This window comes from Carassius gibelio, chromosome A8 (assembly GCF_023724105.1).
Source record: "Carassius gibelio isolate Cgi1373 ecotype wild population from Czech Republic chromosome A8, carGib1.2-hapl.c, whole genome shotgun sequence".
Taxonomy (NCBI): domain Eukaryota; kingdom Metazoa; phylum Chordata; class Actinopteri; order Cypriniformes; family Cyprinidae; genus Carassius; species Carassius gibelio.
In genome coordinates, this window is record NC_068378.1 from 11,003,280 (window position 1) to 11,022,140 (window position 18,861).

At 37.6% G+C, this 18,861-nt stretch overlaps 2 protein-coding genes across 4 annotated transcripts; one reads left to right on the forward strand and one right to left on the reverse strand.

Annotated features, from left to right (window-relative positions):
* Window positions 1–1,324: 1,324 nt before the first annotated feature.
* Window positions 1,325–11,449, reverse strand: ggt5a (gamma-glutamyltransferase 5a). Of its 2 annotated transcripts, none has more exons than XM_052603917.1 (12): window positions 11,340–11,449; window positions 6,466–6,593; window positions 6,272–6,367; window positions 5,870–6,062; window positions 5,586–5,746; window positions 5,360–5,506; window positions 4,489–4,619; window positions 4,022–4,206; window positions 3,778–3,869; window positions 2,421–2,533; window positions 2,231–2,341; window positions 1,325–2,135 (listed from the first exon to the last, which is right to left on the reverse strand). In XM_052603917.1, exons 2-12 carry the CDS (start codon window positions 6,509–6,511, stop codon window positions 1,989–1,991), a joined length of 1,422 nt encoding a protein of 473 aa, XP_052459877.1. In that variant the 5' UTR covers window positions 6,512–6,593; window positions 11,340–11,449; the 3' UTR covers window positions 1,325–1,988. The 2 variants fall into 2 exon arrangements, with proteins under 2 accessions (XP_052459877.1, XP_052459876.1); XM_052603916.1 differs by lacking the exon at window positions 11,340–11,449 and adding an exon at window positions 7,986–8,231.
* asphd2 (aspartate beta-hydroxylase domain containing 2) lies at window positions 8,315–17,402 on the forward strand. 2 transcript variants are annotated; one of them, XM_052603926.1, is made up of 4 exons: window positions 8,315–8,432; window positions 13,391–14,605; window positions 15,447–15,560; window positions 16,189–17,402. In XM_052603926.1, the coding sequence occupies exons 2-4, from the start codon at window positions 13,717–13,719 to the stop codon at window positions 16,296–16,298; spliced, it is 1,113 nt and encodes a 370-aa protein (XP_052459886.1). In that variant the 5' UTR covers window positions 8,315–8,432; window positions 13,391–13,716; the 3' UTR covers window positions 16,299–17,402. The 2 variants fall into 2 exon arrangements, with proteins under 2 accessions (XP_052459886.1, XP_052459885.1); XM_052603925.1 differs by lacking the exon at window positions 8,315–8,432 and adding an exon at window positions 12,297–12,730.
* The last annotated feature ends 1,459 nt before the right edge of the window (window positions 17,403–18,861 follow it).

The following is an 18,861-nucleotide window of genomic DNA, read 5'->3' on the forward strand; positions in this document are numbered from 1 at the left end:
TTTCAAGAGCACATTCACACTTTTAATGATCTAAGGAAATTCGCTGATTGACACACAAAAGGCGTCGTCCAAAAGCGCACAGGCGTCTGACAGTTGTATTGTCCCCAGGCCTGCGGTGGCTGAGGATGGCTGTACGTTTGGGCTGAGGAGAGATGATTCAGTGTCGATGCTATTATTCTACTGTCAGACAGGAAACCCGTTGGCTTTTATATGCTCTCAGCTCCAGGATGGAAAGCATAAAGGAATGAGAGTGAGAAAGATTTGGGTACCAGCAGGCAGAATCAGGACTGAAAACTCCCCTGTGGACTTGAAATGGAAATGACTGGGCTTGAGACTCGCACAGACGGTGGACTCGGGTGTGCTGACTGGTAATCAAGTTCTACTTACTAACTGCTTATGCCAAGCTGTTACACGACAACGTTTATTCTTGTCCCCCGGGAATAGCTAGAGCTCATAATGCTCTGTTTATTCTTATGATCATGATGCCAAAGCTAATGCAATCACTCAGATTGTTCATAGCCTCTGGTCTTGCTGTATTTTCATGAGTCAGATAAATCTTATTTTAATTATGAAGAAATGCTGGGTGTCATGCTGTGGAGGCATCGATGGTGAGCAGCTGAGCTAAACATACCCTTTGACCATCCATCTGCACATTTCAGAGCTATCGAGAGATGCCAACAACCTGTGACAGGCTATCCACACAATCTATAATGACTCTGAAGAGCCTGTGTAGAGCTGTTGTACTCATTGAAAATGTTTTAACAGAGTCTAATTGAAAATTCAATTTAAAACTAATTCAGGTGAGTGTTTTTTTGTTTTCCCAAGCAATGACTGATGCCAAGTAAAAAGTAATCACAAAATGTTATATTGTGCTCGGGGCCACTGGGAATGTGTCTGAATGGCGATTGGGCCTCCCAAACGCTTTACCTAAAATTAGATTAAGAATACTAGCATACACAACCTTTAAACATTCAAACTGATTGTTTGCAGTAGTATTACATTTTATTTACATTTTACTTATTTATTTTTCTAATGGAAAAAAGTTGAGATTTTAGTTAGAGATCAAATTGTTAGCAATGACATGAAACAATCAGACATTGAGAATTTTTTTTTTTTTCAAAAAATTAGTTTTTGTTAAACATGTTGTGTGGCTTCGTGTGTTTTGGTTTCACCTTCATGAATGAGCTAAACTAAATTTTAGCAATATGAAACAAAGACACTAAACCTGAAGATAACTAACTTGCAAAATGTAAACCAGTGTTTAAAAAAAAAAAGTTAAATAATACTGTTCAGAAATTTAAAAAAAATGTTTTTAAAATAAGTGTTTCATGCTCACCAAAGATGCATTTATTTAATTAAGAAATGCTGTAATATTTTGAAATATTATTACAATTTAAAATAACTCAAATAATACATATTAAAATGTCATTTATTTCTGTGATCGAAGGTGAATCTTCAGCATCATTACTTCAGTCTTCCGTCTCACATGATCCTTCAGAAATCATTATAATATACTGATTTGCTGCTCATGAAACATTTATCAATGTTGAAAACCATTGTGCTGCTTAATTTCTTTGAAACATTTTTTAAAGATTCTTTAAATAATATAATATTCAAAAGGACAGCCTTTAATTAAAATATAAATCTTTTGTAGCATTAGAAATATATTTTGATTAATTTCATTCATCACTGTTGAACATAAGCATGCAGACCATTCACATAACATTCACGTACTGTGTGTATGTGTGCGTGCATGTGTGTGTGTATATATATATATATATATATATATATATATACTGTACTTATCAACAAAATGTATTTATAACACACATTATTTACAGTAAAATGAATATTATGATTTTTTTTTTTTTCATGTTTTTGCATAGTAAAACATCAAAACTTCACATATCCGTGGTTTACTTCATACAAACACAACACAGATGCATCAAGAAGAGCTTGTGTGAGTTAGTCTTCAGCTGAACTCCAGGTCAATACCCTGCAGCCTTTCCATGTTTCCGTGAGTCAGATACAGCCTCTATGCAGTTGTTTTCCTTTGACACTGCATTTACCACATTATAAAAATGAACTGGGACTTTGACTTCGTGCCCAATCTTGTAAAGTGACTCCAGAACAATCTAAGGGAAAAAAGGAAACGTAGGTGGTTTAGTAATTTCACCTGATCCTTTACAAACGGTTTACCACATGGAAACAAACACGTGTATCTACTTACCTTGTCAAACAAGGGCTCAAATTTGAGGATGTTTTTGGAGTCCACAAACACTACAGGGGCGTCGATGGAGTCTTGCAGAGTCTTGCCGAACCACAGGAAGTTCATGAGAGTCTAGTCAGAAGGATTTCAGATAGAGTTGGATTATTGAATCACAATGTGTTCAATTTGTTAAAGTGCAGTATAGACTCACCAGAGCCACCCCGGTAGTGATCATACTGCCACCTGAGGCTCCTATGACCACAGTGTGCTTCTGAGATGGGGAATAAAGGATCACTGGAGACATGGAGGATGGGGGCTGCTCCCCTTCACACAGATACACACAAAACACATATTACATCAGTTTACTACATACCCACAAAGTGTCAAAATATTCCATCCTTCTATTCTAATTCAAAGGAATATTCAGTTTTCAAGCATTTTTATTGAAGCATTTACAGAAATTATTTTGTAAAAATGAATCTACTAATTGAACTGTGACACTGTATAAATCATCATTTCTGAGATAGGGATTTTATTGTAAACTAAATTGTTAACTGAAGGATTTATTTTTATTTGATCTACCCCATTGTGTTAGTGTAAATTTGTCATTATTATTTGTCATTATTCAGTCTGATTTAATAACTAATGAAAATCTTTTTAAATGAACGAGTTTATGTAAAACATCTGTGGTAGCTGGTACAAAGGTTGCATTGTCTTTTGGTTTAACCTTCATAAACAACAACATACACCAATTTATAAAAGAGACATTATACGTAAAGGTAACCATATTTTGTTAAAAACTACTTCTGTTATAGAAATAAAATAAAAAAAGTGGCATAGACTACTGGTCAAAATTTGGTGTAAATGTTTTTTGTTTGTTTGTATGTTTTAAGTTAAATAGAATTTTTAATAAACCTATTAGTTTAGAAGCTATCACATGAAGAACGCTATTGGATTAGCTTAATGTATAATTTTTGAGTCATGTGGCGCTATGTTTTTTTTAAATAATGCATTTATCGATTTGAAAAATCTATGTGATACATATAAGCTGACAATTATGTTTATATTATGCCTGATAAGTGATAAGATTAAAATGCTGTACATTCTTGTCTAAATAAATCAATAAAACACTAAATTAAATCAATGTGAGATTTGCTAAAGATTGCATTTATAATATACACTGTAAATATTACATAATATACAAAGTGAAAAAAATATTTTTATATATTTTATTATATATATATACTTAAATTAAAGTAAAGTTTATTAGTTAAAACTGTTTCAAAGTAAATCCTAGACATTTTTATCAGTCTCACATATCATCTAAAAGAGAAAATAGGAGAAAAGAGCATGCACAGTTAAATATCAATCTCTAATATATCAAAATATAAATTCTCTAATGCCGGCTGTTAACCTATATGGTACTTATATATTGTGCATCTTTAAAAAAAATAGTGTGCATCCACTTGTAAGTGTCCTATTGCAACTGTAAAGGTGGATAGAATGTGTATCGATCCAAAAATATTCTTTTGAATATGTCAAGAATGAATCTGTAAATGTCTACTGACCAGCATGAATCTGGTCTGTTTTCCCACAGAAGTCTGCAAGTTGATTGTTGAGGATAATGCCTGTTTTGGGAGAGAAAATTTTGGATCCAAATCTGAGAACAGAAAAGGAAACAGTCAGTTCTGACACTTTCTAAAGCACAATTTATTCCTGCATTTCACTGCATTCTTGAATAAAGTAATATTATAATAATATATTATCTCACTGTGTGTATAAATGCACTGAATGCTACTTAAGAGCACATACATTTGGTTGATGGTGCTGGTCACAGACACTGCCATACCATCCTCAGCGAGCACGGACACATGTGTGGTGCCATGAGAGTCCAGGTATGGAGTGGTGTTGTAGTAGCTGGCATCATAAGTGCGGTCAGGGCTGATTTTTTCTCTCACTTTATCCGCAAAATGCTTCTGAATGATCTCAACTGCCTCCTATTCAAGCCACACAGAACAGAATGTTTCCCAACCAGAGGGTTGCATAAAATAATGGCAGTGTTGCTGTGCTTTACTCTACTGCCTGCAGTAATGATTACCCAGAACACAACACTTAAGTCATTACACCAGATTACACCAGCGCCTCCAGAGAGTGTAATGACTGTAATGTTTCTGTTTTTACTAAAGTACAGCCCGAGTTCCGACCAATGGTATCATGCCTTTAACACTTACAGACAAGTTAAAAATGTAAAACCAACAATTTTCTCATACAGAGCCTACCGCTTGAGAGGCAAATTTGGGATCTTTCATGAACTTCTTCAGACCGTTGGCGAATTTACAGGTTTCTACGTAACGCTGAAATGTTAAGACCTTCTCGTCCCCCTCCAGAGATGCAGGACTTAGGTTAAAACCTGAGGAAAACAGAGAGTGAAATCAGTGTAACAGATTAGAAAGACTTTTGAGAACGTATCATTAATTCATTTATTGAATAACTAATATGGTAACATTTTATCAATAAGGTTCTGGATTAACATTAACAAACAATGAACAGTAAATATATTACAGCATTTATCAATCTTTGTTTATCTTAATTAATGAAAATACAGTGGTTCATTGTTAGTTCATGTAATTCTCAGTGCAGTAACTATTATTATTAGGGGTGCTCCGATCACGATCGGCCGATCGTTAATGCGCATTTCGTCAGTAAAGCCGGTTTTCTAATCAGCGGTTAATTCCATCAGGTGTGTGATTTCACATAGAGCAGCTGTTACTACACAGAGCCGTTGTTAACTGAGAAGATGGGCCAATAAACGCTGAAAATTAACGTGATTTGCGCATCTTCTCTATTAACAACGGCTCTGTGTATTAACAGCTACTCTATGTGAAATCACGCACCTGATGGAATTAACCGCTGATTAGAAAACCGGCTTTACTGAGGAGATACGCATAACGATCGGCCGATCGTGATCGGAGCACCTCTAATTATTATCAAGTAAAACTTTTGATTTTAATAATGCATTAGTATATGTTAGAATGAATGTGAACTCAAAACAGAGTATTGTTCATGATTAGTTCATTTTAACTAAAGTAGTTAACCAATGTTAACCAATGAACCTTAACCTAAGACAAATGGGTTAATTAGTTGTCCCACCTTGCATGGTATTGAGTATGAAGCTGAGTGTAGCGCCACCTGCTGGCGGTGGCGGAAAGTACATGTCATACTCTCCTAGAGTCACTTCCCAGGCACCAAATTCAGATGCCTTGAATGACATCAAGTCCTCTAGAGATACTGTTCCGCCTGAAATATACAGTAAATAAACTGTGGTTCATGTTTATTAATGGAAATCACAATTGTAGATAGCGCCATTCTGAATTACCTGCATTTTGTATATCACTGACAAGTTCTTTGGCAATGTCTCCAACATATAAAGCATCCGCCCCATGTTTCGCGATGATCTCAAGCGTATCTGCTAGTTTCTCAAATCTCACAATGTCCCCCTCTTTCAACAGCTCACCTTTTTCATTCTGGAATAACTGGCTAAAAATCAAAAACAGATGAATTTTTTGCTCTTATTTGAGTGACATGTTTCATTTTTAAAAAGCTCTAGTAAAGGGAACATTAGAAGTCTGAATTTATTCAGATTGTGAGTACATGTATTACCGTAATGGTAATGATTCTGGCTTCACGTTTTCAAGAAGTGGCAAAAATCGAGAGAGCACATAAGGCACAGGGACACCCTCTCTAGCCATCTTGATAGTGGGCTCAAATAAACTGGCCCAAGGCAGACGTCCATACAGTTTATGAGCTCGCTCATAGCCACGGATATCACCAGGGACACCGATCCAGTGAGCAGCTATAGATAGAGAGAAAACTACAGCTATCATGTGTGCTTAAAATGCTCAGTACACTGTCCAGCAATAAGAAGACTACTTCCTGTATAAGACATAACAAGGACTGTATTTAAAGGATCACTTTGCCATAGGGCATTGCACATATTTAAATATAAATATTTACATATTTAAGTTTTTTTTTAAAAAGGTTCATTCCACTGTTCACTGTCACCTTCCATCGACTGTGTTGTTGGTGGACACATGGCAAGAAGATCTGTTTTAAAAGCTTTTGGGACAGTCTCTCTGGCATTGATTATTCTCACTTTGCCTAGATAATAGAGATGTGGATGAACATTAACAATATTATGCATTATATAAAATAAAACAATGATTTATTTAAGGTATTAAAGGTAGGATAACCCTCACCACTTTGTTCCCGTATTGTGAATATAGATCCTCCACCGATGCCCATACTCTGAGGATTTATGATTGACGTGCACAGTAAAGTAGCAATGGCGCCATCTACGGCCGAGCCACCCAACTGCAGTATATCTCTAGGGGAGAAGGGGAAAAAAGACAGAAATGGGCTAAAGCTGGGGTTTACAGACTGTCAAGGATCTCCATATGATTATCCAAGAGCTCCCCTCCCTAACATTTAAAAGCAGCTATAGCTATCCTGTACATAGAAAATAGGCTGTTTACAAAACTAAATACCTGTACTGGTATTGTAGTAAATGTTTATTTGGATACTATCTGGAAAGTATTCACTTTCTGCTAAGTTGACATTTATTTATATAAACGTTAGTGATTCGCACAATTATTATTATTTCTATATAATGGTGCGTTCACACTTAATTCGCCGAGTGCTTGATCCGAAGCAGAGTTCGATTACTCCTGTCTCAGCTGGATCCGTCGATGCTGTAGAACCGTGGTTCTTTTACTGCAACTGTTTACTCATTTTGCTAGGTAAGGACTTCTCAAGGCGGCAAAATGAAAGCCTGATCAACTCACTTTTGTATGTTACTTTTGGTTTGGTTTTTGTTTCTCGCGCTTCATTAAATGTATTGAAAAGGTTCCAAAAACTCGGGAGTTAATTATTACTGGAGGCCAGAGAGAGCGAGAGAGCGAGAGAGCGAGAGAGAGAGAGAGAGAGAGAGAGAGAGAGAGAAATTGCAGTGACATAACTTCAACGTCAAGGGGTCACGTATCTAACGTGCTTTAAGACCTGCCAGATGTCTCTGCCGGTCGCTGGCATAAATAATGTGTTTTGAATAATGTATGTTTACAAATCATCTATATTTAAATAGTTTGTCAACATTAGCCTACTTTTCTAACCTTTGTGACGTCACATTTTTTCGACCCATCTCGAAAAAATATATATATATATATATATATATATATATATATATATATATATATATATATATATATATATATATATATATATTTGTAGAAACAACTGACTTTTCTTTATAATAACAAACTTATGAAATAGCGTTAAAGTAATCGTATGTTTAAGAATCTGCCGATATAGGTCTAAATCATTAGTTGTTGTCCAGGATCTCCTCTAGTGAGAGGAAGTCAGAGATTGGTGTCAAGAGGATTAGGCTGTGAAGAAGATACTCTACCTAATTGACTTCAAACTTTCTGTCCAGCTAGCTACTTTTAACCGGGCGATTCACCTCAGTAGCCGCTCTTATCCTCACATTTATCCTTATCCTCATCCTGGCGTTTTCCAGGAAAACTTAATCCACATCAAATGCATGTTTAAATGAAAGTTGTGGATGCTAGATTTTAAAGTACTCGCTAAAATATTTTAATCCAGCAATCCGTAAGCACACTATTCCTGAATTCAACGAACACAACTCATAGCTAGTGCACCGCGTTCATAGTGTACTACACATCTATGTAGCCTACTAAAAAGCTAGTAAGAGACTATCACTCACCGCCCGATCTTTGAGCAGGTTTCCGAGTCTGCTGCCACTGCTGCTTTTTTGAAAAGTCCATCAGCACACTCCTCGTTAAAGTGAGTCGCACAAATAATAATAATTATAATAATACATATAATCGGAATACTTATGCACAAGCAAACTTTCTCTTTTCGTCTGGCCATTGTATCCAGACCAGTTGCGGCTTTGCTTTATCGTTGAACTTCTAGAGTACAGCAGAAGTGCGCTATAGCCCTCCCCTTTCACAGTGTGAACGCCCAATTAAGCGCATTGTCAAGATGTAGAGGTGAAGTCTAAATTAGATTGTGTAAACTGTTTTTGTACCCTTAAATGGTATTAGGCAAACTTCAATTTTTAGAGACATTGCCTCTGCAGCCGTGGGGTGGATTTCTCTGCTGGACCACCATGTGTCTCAGAGGGGATCACATTACTGCCACACTAAAAGTGAGTTACTTAAGCTACCTTCATGACTTGTAATGATGTTTGACTTATAAATTAAATGGTTAAATAATATTTTTGAATATAGGCAGTTAATTAAGATGCTAGTATTACTGTATTACAAGGTGCACAACTGTGCACAAAATAATTGATCAAAAATCATCATTTATATTTTTAAATGTTTCTCTAAAAGCGAATGCACACTGCACCGACATAGGCTGATCAACAGCAACAGCCATGATTTGTCACATTTGTCAGATCAGTGTGTTATCCCTGTTGCCAAACACTCAACATGTTCAAAACAAGTACTGACCAATGTCAGCATGTGCAGAGTGTTTGTTGGTTCATGAAATGCTATTGTCAGCATGTGTTGGTGCTGTGAGAATTAGTCTTCAAATAATGAGATTGTTAATGTAGTCACTACTAAAGAAGGACTGGTTTAGGGGAAAATGGCATAGTATATTTTTGTAGTATATTTTTATTCTCATGTGGCTTCATGGGACAGTAAAGCCCAAAGTATACTTTTACATGTGCAGACATCGTACAGTGCATGTGACACTTCATTATTTTCATAGTATGCACTTACTATACGAGTACAGCTCTTTACTAAAACCCCAAAGCTTGTACGCTTATGTATAGTGCATGTGATGTAAATACTGTCATCAGCACACAGTACTATACATGTGCACAATTCTCCTTGTCTGCAATGTTATGTTCCCTACCATTTACAAATATGACTTGGCCTCATGGGATGGTTTTTATGCATATAGTAATGTAAACATATAGTGTACAAGACAAAAATATTGTCACCAGCATAGGATTGCACATGTGCAACTTGTATTTCTAAACCACAAAGTATACTTCAGATTTAGGTATGCACTGTACGTGCATGTGAACATTAATTTTATCATCAGCCTATAGCGTGCATGCAGACATATTTTTCAACCACACAAACAACTGTATGTAAGTTTTACAGATGAAAAGCAACAAATAAGCTTACTGGACTACTGGAGGCTGCACAAACAACATACTCCCTCGCAGAGAAGAAACCCGCAACTCTAGTTTAACGAGTTTAAAAAGACATCTTTATCAGTCATAACTTCTAAAATAGCCCTGACACTGGACAAGGATGAAACTCACAAGTGCGCATGTGTCAAGTATGCAATCAAATTGATAATACTATATATAGTATGTATACATTCAGTCATACTGTAAGTGTTTGCATCAAAACTCTTTTAAAGTGACAATTCATGTTCAAACTGCATACCTTTTTGGGCATATGCTGCCATTATTAGAAAATGTATGGATTCATCACATATTAATAGATGTATTTATATGCACAGGAAAGCATATTGTCAAATTTAAACTTCTATTAGATAAAGTCTAAAGAGAATTAATGCATGCATGAGAAAAAAAATAACTTATACGAGTTCTATATTTCAATTAATTTCAGTTTTCAGCAAAACTGTATTTATACATACATTTAACTTAAGTTACACCTGAATATTATTTTTTTAAGAAACATTATCTGCCTTTCAAGTTGGTTTTGTTGGTAAGCTTCTCATTTGAGGGCTTGGAAAAGAGGGAGGTCCTTCATGAAATCTAGAAAGATTATCTTTGAGGATTCGCCCATGCAAACAGGCAGAACATCAGGAAGCTGTTCATCTCGTGTCACCTTAAAGGGACAGTTTGCCCAAAAAATAAAATTCTGTCATCATTTACCCACCCTCATGTCGTTCCAAGCCTGTATGAGTTGCTTTCTTATGTCAAAGTTGGTGGTTACCATTGACTTCCATAGTAGGTTAAAAAAAATAAAAAATACTATGGAAGTCAATGGGATCCACCAACTGTTTGATTACCAGCAATCTCCAAATTTCTTCTTTTATGTTCAGCATAAGAAAGCAACTCATACAGGTTTGGAACGACGTAAGAGTGAGTAAATGATGACAGAACTAAAATTTTTGGGTGAACTGGCCCTTTAAGGCAAGTTTCGAATTTGGCACTGGCAGTAATTTTTAGTTTGCGCTGTCTCTGTTTTCTGGAAAAGTGACAGGTTTCATTAATAGACCACGCCTGCATAACTGCATTTTGAACAGGACAGTTTACCAGCTTGCAGGTTCAATAAGTGTAAAGCAGATTTCCGCACGATTTTTAAATAAATGAATAAGAGCAAAAACTAATCGACGAAGACCATTGGAAATAACAACGACACGCTGCAATTTCTAAACAAATCACAAAGCGGTACATTTTTACGGTATCATCTGTTGGCGTTTTTTTTTTTTTTTTTTTTTGATGTAAACTTTTATTAATTAACAAGATCCAAATTACATGTATAAAACAAACATTATACCTGATATAGACAAACATTACACATGAAATAAACAATTTCACACTAGGGGGCTGTATCCACATACTAATTTATATAAAAATATTAAAGCGTTTACAAACTTTCACTGTTTTAATTGCTTTTTGTTTAAACTAAAATCTTATAGTATCAATATAATGCTCCATTTCCTTCCTAAAAGAAATAAAACAAGGTTTTTTTTTGCATGAGAACTTACATTTGTGAATATTAAATTTTGCATGTAAAACAATAAGATTGATCATGTAAACGTTTTCTTTGCTGTTTTCCAACATACCAAATAATACAAATTTCCATAACAAAACAAAATGATGATCAATATTCTGCACAATAAAATCACATAGATTTTGCCAAAATAGGTTTACAAAAGGGCAATGCCAAAACAAATTTACCACAGTTTCAGGGCAACTAACACTAAAAGAGCAACTAATATCGATATCAGATTTGAATTTTACCAAATAATGTTTGGCTGGGTAAATCCTGTGTATAATTTCGAATGATACTTCCTTAACCTTGTTTGTAATCAAATATTTATTAGATATTAACCAAACCTTTTTCCAAACAATACTGTCTGTCAGGCGCATCTGTTGGCGGTTCTTGAGCTAAACGCTCACGAGCGTGACGTCAGAGGAAGTTGTCTGTTTAGCGCACAATGCACCATGGGAATTGTAGACCGTTGAGGTGTCACTTGTAAACAACTACTAATGCTTTTATTAGAAAAAAACACGCAATCTTAGAGTGAAACTGACGTATAGTTTAACTTCCTGGCAGAAGTTTAATTTACTTTGTTCTGTTCTTTGTCATGTTTCCTCGTGATTAGTTCGTGTTCTGTGGGTTTATATCTGTTGACAGAGAAAGGCTACGTGAGCATCCGTAGCTTACAGGTAAGTGTGCAGATGGATGTGAATGAATATTGAAACGAACAAATCGTGAATTACTAAGCACTTTTCGGCTTTAAACCATTTGAAGCACACGACTTTCTTTCCTCTAGGGTCGAGGTATTTAGTGGATTGAATCTTTTGCGAATTCAGTTGATCAGTGTTTTGATCCAAAACCTTTTCACCTTTGAGTAACATTACTGAATTCACAACAGCAGAGACGGCAGATTAAACAATGATGAACGTGAAAATGACTGATGATCGTGTTTAATCATAGTGTATTTAGTTAAACATAGTCTCTATTAATGTTAAAAGTGAAGATAGATCATTCATTGCTTTTGACATTTATTAGGTAACGTAACCGTTTTGAACGCTTAAACTTTCTGAAGATTTTGTCATGAACGACTCAGAGTTTAAGGAATCTTTTGCGTGTAGGATTCAACGACCCGCTCGATGCAATTGTTTAAATGTGTTCAATTGTTAAATATTTCAGAGAACGCAGAAAGGCCCCATCCTCGAAAGGCTCACTGAAATTTGTCATTAAGTGAATCTTTTTGGTGAACGGATGAAGATTCGATTCACTGAGATGATTCAACACCCCCACCCCAACTCCCCGTGGCACCCTCCTTATGCGCGTTACAACCTGCATGTAGTGCTGTAGGAGGAGACTCCATTTATTAATCATTATTGAGATTACTGTTATTTTATATTATTCGTGTTAATGTGGTTACTAACTAGGAACAGCATCGATTAATATTATAATGAAGCGTTTGTTATGGTTTCAGTAACCGGTCTGTCAGTTGGGCGTCTTTGTTATATAAACGGCCAGATTTCAGTGATGAGACGTCAGACGTCTGTCATGGTATTTTCTTTCCGGCTGTCTTCGGCATTATGGACGTCGCCCGACAGCGCTTTACAGACATAAGGGCAGCACAAGAAACTGCAATGAAACACAGCGACAGGGAGGTGTCTGAGAGAGAAGTGTAGAGGCAGATAACTGGACGCTCCGCGCGGAACAACAGTCTGCAAATCTGACAGACACGAGAAGTGCAGCGGAGCTCTCGGTAAATATATAGTTGATTGGGCCTTAATTATCTAATTAACATCGTCCTTTATAGTCTTAGCATGCTTAATCTTATCATTTAAATGTTGTTTTTCTCTGCGCTGTATTATTTTACGCATTCCCTTGCTGTAACTCTTTTTCTCACTTTCGCAATCTGTCTGTGTTAACAGCCGCCGTGAGAGGTTTGATTTTGTCTTTCATTTCTACTAACCTGTCAGGTTGCATCTGAAGGATCTTAATGCAGTAATAAACAGTAATGCAACAATTCCCTGTTGTCTTTATGTCAGGCTCTATGGTCAGATTGATCCCTGCTGTAGGTTTGTGTTGACTGTATGCATGCTTTTATTGCAGTACAGGAATACTGTCATGACTCGTGATTTTAAAAAGTGCAGTGCGGAGGTGTTGCAAAGACTGGATTTCAGATGTCATACCCGTGTTGTGCTGCGGTCTCTATCAAACTGCTCGTCGCTCTGTGCTTGAGTGGGGAGGGGTAGAGAAGTAGCCGAATGAGTGTGGGTGGTACATTGAAATGATCATGTGGTCAAACCAGGCCGTCAAGGCAGGTGTGATGCAGTTTACCTCGATGGCAGTGTCAGCGTAGTGATATTCTGCTGCACTTTATTACAAAATGTCTATATCTGCTTTTTTTTCTCTCTCCCAGGTGCCCTCGGGTGCACTGTGTCCCTGTTGGTCTGGATCAGGAGGCAAGAAGCAGCTGAATTATCTCACGCCAGCACACTGTCAACATTTCCAAATGCATTGAAATGGAAGAGAAAAGCTTGCTTGCGTTAACCAAAGCAGTTGGCCCGTGATCGAATTAGACTGCACAAAAAGCTCCTTGATGACAGGCAAAGGCTGTGCCACGTCACTAAAACGCTAAATCAAGCCACGGTCCAACAAATAAGAATCTCTAAATCATATCTACATGTACGTCTGAGTGTGTGCGCTTGAGATAGAGTGAGTGTGTGTGTATGTTTGTGTGCAGGGATGGAGTGGTCTTTAGAGCGGATGAGGGAATGGGTGGCAGGTGGCATGCAGTCGGTGCGAGAGTGTGAGTCCAGTGCTCTAGGCACTGCTCTTTGTCTCGCCCTTCTGTTTATCTGGTACTGCTATCGTGTTGGATGTGAACACGCCGCACCTTCGCTCCGTGGTGCTTTCAGCCCCGAGCCGCGTGGCGGGGCCGTTCCTGGTGGAGTTCTCTCCTCGGACCTCTCGGCCCGTGTAGGCTCATCGAAACTCCTTCAGGTCAGCGGGCTTGGAGGAAGCAGTGCCAGCGAGGAAGAACTCAATGGCTTCGCCTACTGTCAGTCGCCTGAGTGCTTCCGTTGCACCAAACCAGGCGAGGGCCTGAACCAGAGGCTCTACCATAGTCTGCAGGAGTACGCCAAGCGCTATACCTGGGCCGGTATGGGCCGTGTGCACAAGGGCGTACGTGAGCAAGGCCGATATCTGCTCTGCAACCGCCCGTCTATCCAAAAACCAGAGGTCTTCTTTCTGCCGGACCTTCCATCTGCTCCTTTCTTCTCACGGGAGGCACAGAAGCATGACGTGGAGCTCCTGGAAAGAAGTTTTCCCGCACTCCTGGCTGAATTTGAGAGTGTGTACCGGTCCAGTCGGACCAGCTCTTCACTTCCCCTGGGCTGGAAGGCCAACAGCACACCTCGTGGCCAGTGGTGGACCTTCTATCTGGTGAACCAGGGTACTCCGATGGTGCTGAACGCCAGGCGTTGTCCACGCACGTGGAGGGTCCTTGGACAACTCCGAACCTTCATTGCGAATAATGTGTTTGGAAACGCCTGCTTCTCGGTGCTCAGTCCAGGAGCCGTCATCACTGAGCACTACGGGCCAACCAATGTACGCCTGCGCTGCCACCTTGGTAAGAGGTCAGAGGTCAGAGGATGTGAATATATGTGCACTACCAGTCAAAAGATTGGGCATAGCTATTCATTGTTTATTAAAACTACTTTGCACATTTTAGATTCAAAGTTAAGTCATCTAAACTAAGAAATACCACAATATAAGGTAGGGAAATTATACAAATTATAGAATTATGCTATCATTCAGAAGTTTGGGATCAGAACTTCTTTGGTAAGAAATAAATATTTATTATTTCTCAAAATTGCATTGAATTGTTCTAATAGTACATTAGACATTTACAGACATTTATAATGTCAAAAAAATATTTGAAATAAACTTTGTTAATCAAAGAATCCTGAAAAAATAATCATGGTTTCCACAAAAATATTAAACACCACTATTGTTTTCATAATAATCATCATTCATAGTAATGTTAGAATGATTTCTGAAGGACCATGTGACATTGAAGACTAGAGTAATGTTGCGGAAAATCCAGCTTTCCATCCCAGAAGTGATTTACATAAGAGATTTAAAAAAAAAAAAAAAAATCTTCCTAACCCAAACTTTTGAACTCTAGTGTATTTAAAACAAGTCATTACATATTTGAGCTTGTTTAAATTCACAACCCACTCAAGCAACTTCATGAGCTGCATCCTGAGATACTTCATCTATTCTAGACGCTTAGATGCGTTTTAGTTTTGTACAAGTGAATTTCATTAGTGGGCACAGTTTATATTTGCATCAATGATCATAAAAAACATCTGACTGGTAATGTAAGGGTTATATGTATGTGAGTGCAGCAATATTAGTTATCTGTCTGGCTGTTTAAGGTGTGTAAGCCATTTTCTGTGTGTGTGCAGGACTGAAGGTGCCCTCTGGGTGTGAGTTGGTAGTAGGTGGAGAGCCGCAGTGCTGGTCTGAGGGAAGCTGCCTGCTGTTCGATGACTCTTTTCTTCACACTGCTTTCCATGATGGTGAGAAAAATAAATATTGTGTAGAATAACTATAGCAGATAGGACCGCATAAGGAGTCTATTCAGTATTAAGGGAAAAAAGCATGCAATAGTTACAGATTTTTGGTGCCCAAGATATTATTTTCAATAGCTTTGTGATAGAAATAAAGCCAATATCTGATGTCACACAATTTAACTTAAGATGCAAAGATTTAAATATAAAAGCAATTAAACTGTAACCAACAGTACACTCGGTAATCTGGAAAATGTGTGGTGCACTGGGAATCATATTTTCTCAAATAAAAAGCAGCCTGTGTGAAGGATAGAGCAAATGAAGGATTTATAGTTGCTGGTTCGTGATTACCCCGTGACAAAAGAATGCACCTTTCTGCATCCACTCCACACAGATGGACTGCTACGCACAGACTAACAGCATTTTTACAGAGGCTATGCACACAGCTTGATATGACAAAGTGTGCAAGGTTCCTGGCATTAATTTAGAGTACATTTTAGTATGAACGTTATTGTTTTGTGAAAATATAGCAGTTCGTTTGCAGATTTTATGCACACATGTGCATACACACTTAGTGAATGGTAAGAATTGTTTCTATTTACCACCTCTGTCATGAACACCATATATGTGTGCTCAGGTTCTTCAGAAGATGGCCCGAGAGTGGTATTCATGGTGGATCTGTGGCATCCAAATGTGGCCGCAGCCGAGAGACAGGCACTGGACTACATCTTCACCCCTGGACGCTGAAAGAGAGCCGTAAAGAGAAAAGCGTTTGTATTAACCGTATGAGATGAGTGCAAAGGGAAAGACAAGAGTGTGGAGAACATAAGTCTCTCCCTCTAGCATATGTACCTTTACTCTCACTTTCCCTGTTGGCACTGCTTCAGTAGAGACTTCAGTGTACCGTCACTATTGTACATTATCCGTGTTTACAGAACTCTTCAAATCCAACCATAGCAAAAACCTGCTGGAGAACTGTGCTTGAGACAAAGCCCTAGTGTTCATGTTGTTCCTACAGTTTAGCTGCAGGGTCACATTTATACCCAGTGAGGTTCATAGAATAATTTCACCTAAAGCATTGACAGTCAAGCCCACATGGAAATGCACTTTTTGCCAAGCCTGGTCACTACAGCCAGGTAGGATTGTATAGGAAGCACAGTACATTGTTTGGTCTGTACATTTTACTGAGGTTAGGCTTACAGAAGCTAAGCTAAACAGTCGTAAAGCGACATATGCTGCAATGACAGGGGATTTGACATTTACAGTGAAGGAATGTAGATATATAGCAGAGATGTTATTCGAAGTGAGCAGAAGCACTACCAGCTATTGTGTAAAATGACCTCCATTAAACGCACTAGTGGCAAGTTATTTTGCCACAACACCTAAGTCAGGGTTGGATCGCTCCGATGGGGAAGAATACGAGCACATCAAATTAGCCTGCTTTCCACTTTACTCTTTCCTACGCTGAATTTCAGAATCAAAACGAAACGCGTTATCAATCGCTTTGTATCTCTGTGAAACTTAAAGAGGGACACAACGCTTATTGTGTTTGGAAACACAGCGTTCTGGCTGTTAATATGTGCTAGGTTCTACCTTATTGTGCTTTGTCGTACTGCTTGGAAGCAGAGCTTTCGTGGTTGTCGCATCGATATTGGTACATTCCTTTTGTAAGCCGGCAGACAGTTTTGAGACCGTTTCGTGAGATGTGACATTTTCTATCATTGTGAGACTTTCGGAGTTGCAGATCAATTTTATGACAATGTTCCTACTTCCATGTTTCCAAATTGTGTTCCATGGACTCACTTTGCAATGGATGAGTATTTCTGTAGATTTAATAAAGAATTAATTTAACCCTTGTGCCATGCTGAAAATCCTTTACCTTATTTGGGTTTCCTGGTCAAAAGTGACCAACCTTTTAAAAAATTGTTTGAAATGCTTTCATTATTACCAGCAAATACTGGATTCAGTCTTTTTGTAAATTTGTTTCTTTCAGTTATTTCAGATTTTGTATTTCTTTTTGCGAGTGATTGATCATAGACCTCACCGAACTGAACTTATGCTTCTCAGTTTGAAAACAATCGATCCAGTATCTCACGATGATATAATATAAAGAGAGATTTACAAGCATTTATTTTTTTATTTTTTAGGCCATTCATTTTTGAATGGAAACAACACAAGTGTAACAAAGTGTGTGTGTGGGGGGGTGCTTGTATTTAAATATGTTAAATAGCATAATACACTAGTGTTTTGTATTAATGCAAATGAACTGTGGTTTATGAAAAATAGATCTGAAAACAACAAAATGTGATTCTTTAAGGGAGTGTACAGGCTTTTTTGACAAACATTAACACTGGATGTTTGGAGGATTTTGTATATGGGGGTGGCAGATAGAGGGGTAGTGCTGCAAACAGCAGCCATTATCAGACTGCAGCTTTGGAGATTTACATAACTAACCTCTTTTGCTATCACAGAGGGGAGAGATAAATAGTAGATGAATGAAACAACAGATGAAAGGCAGATGTAATCCACCTACGGTCTATATCTGTTCTCTGGATGGCATTTTGCAGAGGTTGCAGATCTATCTAATATTCAGTTTATTGTTCATAAGTCTTTAACAAAAAGGAAAATCATTAGAATATCATTACAAGAAACACTTATAGCACCAAAGGCTCACGTGATGTAAAATGTTTTGAATCCACTTTTGGCAGACAGATGTTATGCCTTTCAGATGAATAATGTTCAATTAAATACTATTCAAAAAACTGAAAATGTATTTTCCCAAGAGGTCCGTTTGTAATAATTTGGACCCAGGCCATATACATTTTAGCAGAGTGCACTACAGTACATTCAAATTTATGTAAAATGAAACTTTACATAGGCCTACCACACTGCGATGCTCTTCCATTGTTTTTAGTGTGTAATCCATAGACAGTTAAGGTGTAATCACGCTATTCGTGTTTGTGCTCGCGTTAGACGGCGTTCTGAATTAGATTTTAAAAAAAAAAAATTTCTTTATAAAAACTATTTTTCTGTGCTTGTGCTCGTGTCTCGTGTTAGACGGCGTTCTAAATTTGATTAAAATATTTTTTTTCTTTATAAAAACCTTTTTCTGTGTGAATGTACCAGCACGGAAACTTTCACCTACCTATTGCGATATAGCATCATTGACGCAAGGTGGGGCTAGAGAGTCATTTCTCGATGGATGTGACAGGACGACTGTACAAGCAGCTAATAACCAGTCTGGATGAATGTTTCCACTCATCCTCTGAAGGTAAAGGTTAAGATTTTTAATTGGGCGAGCAAGGCTTAT

Coding starts and splice junctions, on each gene's coding strand:
- ggt5a (XM_052603916.1), bottom strand. CDS start 8,152: ATGGCCAGACGAAAAGAGAAAGTTTGCTTGTGCATAAGTATTCCGATT. Junction 6,594..7,985: donor ACCTGCTCAAAGATCGGGCG/GTGAGTGATAGT, acceptor CTTCTCCCCTAG/AGATATACTGCAGTTGGGTG. Junction 4,207..4,488: donor CCAAATTTGCCTCTCAAGCG/GTAGGCTCTGTA, acceptor TGGCTTGAATAG/GAGGCAGTTGAGATCATTCA.
- asphd2 (XM_052603926.1), top strand. CDS start 13,717: ATGGAGTGGTCTTTAGAGCGGATGAGGGAATGGGTGGCAGGTGGCATG. Junction 14,606..15,446: donor ACGCCTGCGCTGCCACCTTG/GTAAGAGGTCAG, acceptor GTGTGTGTGCAG/GACTGAAGGTGCCCTCTGGG. Junction 15,561..16,188: donor TCACACTGCTTTCCATGATG/GTGAGAAAAATA, acceptor ATGTGTGCTCAG/GTTCTTCAGAAGATGGCCCG.